Source organism: Dryobates pubescens, chromosome 33 (genome assembly GCF_014839835.1).
Source record: "Dryobates pubescens isolate bDryPub1 chromosome 33, bDryPub1.pri, whole genome shotgun sequence".
In the NCBI taxonomy this organism is placed as follows: Eukaryota; Metazoa; Chordata; class Aves; order Piciformes; family Picidae; genus Dryobates; species Dryobates pubescens.
The window spans coordinates 2,107,641-2,115,696 of NC_071644.1; the positions used below are offsets into that span (position 1 = coordinate 2,107,641).

Consider the following 8,056-nt stretch of genomic DNA (forward strand, 5'->3'; position numbering starts at 1 on the left):
GCTGCCTGCGAGGGGGGGGAGAAGAAAAAGTCATTAAGCCATCAAATTAATCACGAAGTGCTCCTCGAGGCCGTGGCTGGGCTCGAGGAGAGGATTTTCCAGCTGGATTCATTTACAATGGACTGGGAAAGGGAGGAGAGGAGGATTTGGGGCAGTGTTGAGCAGGCTGGTGGGGTTTAGGTTGGGTTTGGGCTGGGTTTAGGCTGGGTTCGGGCTGGGTTTGGGCTGGGTGGAGGTTGGGTTGAATTTGGGTTTGGGCTGGGTTGAATTTGGGTTTGGGCTGGGTTGAATTTGGGTTTGGACTGAGTTAAGGTTGGGGTTTGGCTGGGTTTAGTTTAGGTTAAGGTTGGGCTTAGGTTGGCTTTAGCCTGGATTTCAGTTGAGTTTTGGTTGGGTTTAGGTTGGGTTAAGCATGGGTTTAGGTTGGGTTAAGGTTGGGTTAAGCAAGGGTTTAGCTTGGGTTAAGGATGGGTTTAGGTTGGGTTAAGCAAGGGTTTAGCTTGGGTTAAGGATGGGTTTAGGTTGGGTTAAGCAAGGGTTTAGCTTGGGTTAAGGATGGGTTTAGGTTGGGTTAAGCAAGGGTTTAGCTTGGTTAAGGATGGGTTTAGGTTGGGTTAAGCAAGGGTTTAGGTTGGGTTAAGGATGGGTTTAGGTTGGGTTAAGCAAGGGTTTAGCTTGGGTTAAGGATGGGTTTAGGTTGGGTTAAGCAAGGGTTTAGCTTGGGTTAAGGATGGGTTTAGGTTGGGTTAAGCAAGGGTTTAGCTTGGGTTAAGGATGGGTTTAGGTTGGGTTAAGCAAGGGTTTAGGTTGGGTTAAGGATGGGTTTAGGTTGGGTTAAGCAAGGGTTTAGCTTGGGTTAAGGATGGGTTTAGGTTGGGTTGAGGTTGAGTAGATTTAGGGTTTCGGTTGAGTTACAGCTAGGTTTTGGTTGAGTTTAGGCTGGGTTTAGTTTGAATTAAAGTTGGGTTTAATTTGGGTTACAGTTGGGTTTAGTTTAGGTTAAAGTTGGGTTTAGTTTAGGTTAAGCTTGGGTTTAGTTTGGGTTAAAGTTGGGTTTAGTTTAGGTTTAATTTGTAAGGATGGCTTTAGGCTGGGTTTACTTTTGGTTAAGGTTTGGTTTAGGTTGGCTTTAGCCTGGATTTCAGTTGGGTTTAGGCTGGGTTGAGGGTGGGCTAAGGTGGGGTTTATGCTGCATTAAGGTTTGGTTTAGGTTGGGTTTTTGCTGGGTTTAGGTTGGGTTTTTGCTGGGTTTAGGCTGGGCTTAGGGTGGGTTTAGGCTGGGTTTTTGCTGGGTTTAGGTTGGGTTTTTGCTGGGTTTAGGCTGGGTTTTTGCTGGGTTTAGGCTGGGCTTAGCGTGGGTTTAGGCTGGCTTTTGTGCTGCTGGAGAGCAAGACGAAAGGCTCACACCAGGACACTGCTGTGGGATCTTGGCTCCCCCCCAGACTCTGGGACTGGAGGAACCCAAATCCCTCCAGACTCAGCCTCGGCGCTCAGGGGATGCCCTCGGGGACGCTGCGAACCCACGGTGGAGTTAAAGCTTTATCCCAGGATGAAGGGGGGGGGGGAGGGGAGGGGCAGAGGGGGAATCAATAAAATCCCCAATCCCCTTTGCCCCCCAGGCTGAGGCTGCTGGAGCAGCCCTGCAGCCCCTGCGTGGCGCTGGAGCCGGCGGCGCTGGCCGTGGGGCCCCTTTCCCCCCGGCTCGCTGGCAGCCTGCCGCAGGATGCAGGGTGCTGGGGATGCTCCTCAGGACTCCCTGAGGCTGCTTCCAGGGGCAGGGTGGGGAATAAAAACCTGCATGTTTTAGGCATGTGCAAAAGGAGGAGCAGATGGAAGGTGCTGGAGTTGAGGTTGGAGGGTTGGGAGGGAGGGAGAAGCTCTGCAGGGAGAGCAAAGGGATGGGGACGAGCAGTGGGGAGGAGATCTTAGAATGGTTTGGGGTGGAAGGGGCCTTAAAGATCATCCAGTTCCAACCTCCTGCCCTCCATGGGCAGGGACACCTCCCACCAGCCCAGGCTGCTCAGGGCCTCATCCAGCCTGGCCTTCAACACCTCCAGGGAGGGGATAGCCACGACCCCTCCAAGTGCTGCTGGAGGTTTTTCACCCCCGGGGCAGGATTGCACCCAGGGCACAGCGAGCTGGGTGAGGTCTGAGCGCTCCTGCAGCCAGGAGGGCTCTGGCTGCTGCACAGACAAGGAGCCAGCCCCCATTCCAGACTAGGAGGAGAAGCAGAGTGGGGCTTTGTGAGGTGCTCCCCTCCCTTCCCGAGCTGGCTTTGCCACTCAGGGGGGTGGAATGAAACCACCCAAACAGCTCCAGACAGCTGCTCAACACACACAGCCTCTGCCTGCGAGGTCCTTGTCCCCCCAACCCTGGTAACCTCTGGCAAAGGGCAGGAGGAGCCTGTTAATCATTCCATGGCTTTTACAACCCCAGGGCTGGGAAACACCCTGCATAAAGCCCCCAAACAAACATCCAGGCAAACCCAGCTGAGCAAAACCCACCCCAGGCTGGGGGGGTGGGGGCAAAAGCCAAGGAGCAAGAAAAGCTTCCCCACATCCACCCCCTGCTCCCCATTTCGCTTTGCAAGCTGCCAAGATCTGGGAGGGTTTTGTGTGGGTTTTGTTTTTTTTCAGCTGAGGAAGGCTGGTTTAGTAAGTCAGACCTTGGCTAGGGTTTCAGGAAACCTCTTACCTCTGCTTGTGCCTCATTTCCTGATCTAATCCCCAGCTCCCGGAGGGCAGAGAGGCACCGCCGGCGCTCCGAGGGGGTGCAGACTGTTCCAGGCAGGAGGAATCCCTGCAAGGAGCAGCCTTTGATCCAGGAGCTGGGCTTGGAGGCAGCCAAAAAATCACACACACACACACCCCACCCCCACCCCCCCACACCCACACACACATACCCCCACCCACCAACACACACACCCCCCCACATACACCCCCACCCCCACCAACACACCCACCAACACCCCCCCCAACACACTCACACAGAGACACACACACACCCCCACACACCCCCACACCCACCAACACACACCCACCCACACACCCCCACACACCCACCAACACACACCCACACCCCACCCACACCCACCAACACACACCCACACCCACCCACCCACATACACCCCCCCCAATACACCCCCCAACACACCTCCCCACACCCCCACACCAACACACTCACACCCACAGACACCCCCCCACCCCCACCCCCCCATCCACCAACCCCCCCACCCCCAATCCCCCACCCCCCCCCCACACACCAACACACCCCCCCACCCCCCCCCCCACACCCACCCACCCACACACCCCGCAACACCCACCCCCCACACCCCCCCCCCACACCCCCACACCCCCCAACACACACACACACCAACACACATCCACACCCCCCCCCACACACACCCCACCCTGCAGACACCACATCCCCCACACCAGGGATCATAGACTCAATAAGGTTGGAAAAGAGCTCAGAGAGCATCAAGTCCAAGCTGTCATCCAGCACCTCCTGACAGCCAAACCATGGCTCCAAGCGCCACATCCAAGCCCCTCTGGAGCACCCCAAGGGATGGGGAATCCACCACCTCCCTGGGCAGCACATCCCCATGGCCAATCTCTCTTGCTGGGAAGAATTTCTTCCTCACCTCCAGCCTAAACTTCCCCTGGCACAGCTTGAGACTGTGTCCTCTTGTTCTGCCGCTGGGTGCCTGCCTGGGAGAAGAGCCCAACCCCCACCCTGGCTCCAGCCTCCCTTCAGGGAGTTGCAGAGAGCAAGAAGGTCTCCCCTGAGCCTCCTCTTCTGCAGGCTAAGCAACCCCAGCTCCCTCAGCCTCTCCTCCCAGGGCTGTGCTCCAGACCCCTCCCCAGCCTCACTGGATCAGCTCTTTGCTGGTGCAGAGCCTCCATCAAAGGGACTTTTGACAAGGGTTGGTAGTGACAGGCTGAGGGGCACTGGATTGGAACTAGAGGAAGGGAGGTTGAGCCTGGAGATGAGGAAGAAATTCTTTCCAGTGAGGCTGGGGAGACTCTGTCACAGGCTGCCCAGGGAGGCTGTGGCTGTCCCCTGCCTGGGGGTGCTCAAGGCCAGGCTGGATGAGGCCCTGAGCAAGCTGTGCTGGTGGGAGGTGTCCCTGCCCATGGCAGGGGGTTGGAACTGGCTGAGCTTTTAGATCCCTTCCCAACCCATTCTGTGAATCTCTGATCCCATGGATGTTAGGAAGAAGTTCTTCCCAGGAAGAGAGATTGGCCATGGGAATGTGCTGCCCAGGGAGGTGGTGGAGTCCCCATCCCTGGAGGTGTTTAGGCAGAGCCTGGCTGAGGCATTGGAGCCATGGTTGAGTTGATCAGATGGTGCTGGGGGATAGGTTGGGCTGGATGATCTCTGAGGTCTCTTCCAACCTGGTTCATTCTGTATCCTGTAGGGTTTGGCAGCCTGGGCAAGGAGCAGAGCTGGGTTTTTCCAGCAGTTATAATTATTTTCTAGGAAATTCCAGGCTTGGAAGTGATTTGCTTGGTTTGGGCAGCTGAAAGCACCACAGTGCCATCCCTGGCTGCCTCCCTGCTTTCAGGCAGGGAGCAGAGGAGGCTCAGGGGAGACCTTCTTGCTCTCTCCAACTCCCTGAAGGGAGGTTGGAGCCAGCTGGGGGTTGGTCTCTTCTCCCAGGCAGGCACCCAGCCCCAGAACAAGAGGACACAGTCTCAAGCTGTGCCAGGGGAGGTTCAGGCTGGATGTTAGGAAGCAATTCTTCCCAGCAAGAGAGATTGGCCATGGGAATGTGCTGCCCAGGGAGGTGGTGGAGTCCCCATCCCTGGAGGTGTTTAGGAAGAGCCTGGATGAGGCACTTGGAGCCATGGTTGAGTTGATCAGATGGTGCTGGGTGATAGGTTGGAATTGATGATCTCTGAGGTCTTTTCCAACCTGGTGAATTCAATTCAATTCAATTCAGTTCAATTCAATTCAAATCTAATATAATCCTATTCTATTTCATTCCATTCCATTCCATTCCATTCTATTCTATTCTATTCTATTCTATTCTATTCTATTCTATTCTATTCTATTCTATTCTATTCTATTCTATTCCATTCCACTCCACTCCACTCCACTCCACTCCACTCCACTCCACTCCACTCCACTCCACTCCACTCCACTCCACTGCATTCCATTCCATTCCACTCCATTCCATCATAGACTTGCTTGGGTTGGGAAAGACCTCAAAAATCACTCAGTCCAACCCTCAACCCCACCCCACCATGGCCACATGGAGGCATGGAGGAGGGCAGCTTCCAGCCTAGGAAGGGCTTTTCCCATCGAGGCAATTCTGAAGAGGAGGCTGAGAGGAGACCTTTTGACTCCAACCCTGAAAGGAGGTTGGAGTGAGGTGGGGGTTGGTCTCTTCTCCCTAGTATCAGCTGATAGAAAGAGGGCAAAAGGCCTCAAGTTGCCCCAGGGGAGGGTTAGGTTGGACATGAGGAACAATTTCTTTGCTGCAGGAGTGGTCAGGCACTGGCAGAGGCTGCCCAGGGAGGTGGTGGAGTCCCCATCCCTGGAGGTGCTCAGGAAGCCTGTGGCCATGGCACTTGGTGGCCATGGTGGGGCTGGGTTGCTGGTTGGTCTGGATGACCTCAGAGACCTTTTCCAACCCAAACAATTCCATGGTTCTGTAAGTGACAGGACAAGAGGAAATGGCCTCAAGCTGTGCCAGGGGAGCTTCAGGCTGGCTATTAGGAAGAGGTTCTTCGCTGGAAGGGTTCTCAGGCATTGGAGCAGGCTGCCAGGGAAGTGGTGGAGTCCCCATCCCTGGAGGTGTTCCAGAGTTGTGTAGATGTGGTTTAGTGAAGGATTTGCCAGTGTTAGGCTTAGGGTTGGACTCCAGGACCTTAAAGCTCTCTTCCACTCTGGGCAAACCTGTGCTTCCAAGCCCAAGTGGAGAAGGAGGTGACCTTCAAACCTCTCTGCTCACCTCCCCAACTCCCCCTGCCGCTCACCCAGGCCGTGGATGCCATCCTGCCCCAGGCAGTCCCTCCACAGCAGGCAGCAGAAACAAAGCCATCAAGAAAATAGAGTTAATTTATTAGGCAAAGGCTCACAACAGCATGGCAGGGGAGGCCTGCTCTGCAAGGCTCACCACAGCATGGCAGGGGAGGCCTGCTCTGCTCTGCTCTGCCACCTCGAGGCACTGGAGTTAAAAAATAAAGAGATTTGGGGGTTCTGGGTGGGTTCTTGGGGGTGCTTTTTGTTTCTGTCTTGCTTTGCTGTTTTAAATGCTACAAAGGTCCCATCCAGAAGCTCTGCAGGAGCATCACAGGTGGAGATGGTGCCCACGGGCGCTGGGAGCGGAGCAGCATCCTCGGCAAGCTGGGGATGGGGTGGTTTGTAAACAGTTCCTACACATCTAGGGCAGGGTGGCTGCTGGGGGAAGGGGGTGGGGGAGGTTTGTTCACAGTGAGCAAAGATGTGAGGCTTGGGTGGTTGACCTCGTTGTGAGGAGATCCAGGACCTTCCTCTCGGTGCCTCTGACCGACCCGGAGAAGGGAAGAAGGAGGCAGCGTCGTCCCCCCATGAAATGGCCTCACAGGGAGCTGGGTCCAAGGCCAGCATGGAAATGGGAGAGGTGCTGGAGGAAGAGCGCAGCAGGGCCATTTCTCCCTCCTTCTGGACCTTCTCCAGTGTCTCCTCCACTTGGATCCACAGGGTGATGCTGAGGTGCCCCCACCAGAGCCTGCCCAGCTCAGCCCTCGGCTGTCCAGGACCAATAAATAAAGGACGGTGTCGGAGGGCTGGTGGCAGCGTGGGCAGGGGGAGCCCTGGCTCTGCTATCTCATGGCCATGGACATCTTGGGTGTGGCAAAGAGAGGTTCGTTAAGGGGTGGCCAATTTGGCTGCTGCTGGCTCAGTTCCTTCTCCAGCCTCTTGAAAAGCTTCTTGGATGCCTTCTTCCTGCGCAGCTTGCGGAGGCAGCCGAGCAAGCCGTGGTCCAGGGCGGTCTGCAGCACAAAGGGGAAGGAGAAGAGGTCTGGGGGAGGTTGTGGGCCTCAAGGAGAGGGCAGAGTTGATGCCCAGGTGAACCTTCCTCTCTCTGTGCCCTTGGCACCTGGAAAAGGGGGTGCTGGGCACAGGGTCAAAAGGACAGTGTGTGTCCAGGGCGGTGGTGGAGTCACCATCCCTGGTGGGGGTTCACGCAGCCTGTGGAGCTGGTGCTTAGGGACATGGTTCAGTGGTGAGCCTGCAGGGCTGGGTAGCAGGTTGGACTGGATGAGCTTGGAGGTCTCTTCCAGCTGGATGTTTTCTGTGGTTCTGCCCCTCACATGCCCAATGCCCACCCTGGGCTGACCTTACCTCCAGCACAAAGGCAGCGAAGAAGTTGAGGGCAGCGATCCCCAGCAGCAGCAGCTTGAAGTTCAAGTCGTCGATGTCCTTCAGCTTCAGCAGGGCTTTGGGGAAGCCCAAGGGGTAGAGGGTCAGCCAGATCATGAGGCTGAAGAGGAGGATGAGGACTACCAGGAAAAGCACTGAGGGGGAGAAGGAAGAGGGGTGAGGAGGAAGGTGAAGGTCTGACCTCTCCCCCCATGCACGCAGCCAGCATTGTCCTTACTGTTTGAAGGGAGAGCTGCAGCCTAGGCCCTGACTGCAGTGACTGAAAGGAAAATAAATGACCACTGGATACAAAAGGAAAAGAATGCTAAGGTCTATAGAATTCCTTGGCTTGCTCATGGGGATGTGGAGCAGTGGCAGAAAACAGTTCTGACTCCCTTTTCTGTCTCCTGTTGCTTCTGCTTGCAACTCCTCTCTCTCTTCTCTGAGGCCATCCCAGGGGGAGCTCTGCTTTGAGTTCTGTGTGAGGTAACAGCAATCACAGAATCATGGAATGGGCCAGGCTGGAAAGGGCCTCCAAAGCTCATCCAGTCCAACATCCCCACAGTCAGCAGGGACATCTTCACCTAGATCAGGCTGCCCAGGGCCTCATCCAGCTTCACCTTGAATATCCCCAGGGATGGAGCCTCAACCACCTCCCTGGGCAACCTGTTCCAGGGCTCCAGCACCCTCATGGTGAAGAACT

The 8,056-nt window shown here is 55.8% G+C and overlaps 1 protein-coding gene across 1 annotated transcript; it reads right to left on the bottom strand.

Annotated features, from left to right (window-relative positions):
* Positions 1-6,080: 6,080 nt before the first annotated feature.
* Positions 6,081-7,567, bottom strand: ATP13A2 (ATPase cation transporting 13A2). The gene is made up of 2 exons (XM_054175846.1): positions 7,336-7,567; positions 6,081-6,983 (listed from the first exon to the last, which is right to left on the bottom strand). Exons 1-2 carry the CDS (start codon positions 7,468-7,470, stop codon positions 6,813-6,815), a joined length of 306 nt encoding a protein of 101 aa, XP_054031821.1. The 5' UTR covers positions 7,471-7,567; the 3' UTR covers positions 6,081-6,812.
* Positions 7,568-8,056: the final 489 nt, after the last annotated feature.

Excerpts from the sequence above, each read along its gene's own strand:
- ATP13A2 (XM_054175846.1), bottom strand. The coding sequence starts at position 7,470 with ATGATCTGGCTGACCCTCTACCCCTTGGGCTTCCCCAAAGCCCTGCTG. Across the intron at positions 6,984-7,335 it reads TCGCTGCCTTTGTGCTGGAG|ACCGCCCTGGACCACGGCTT; the intron begins GTAAGGTCAGCC and ends TTTGTGCTGCAG.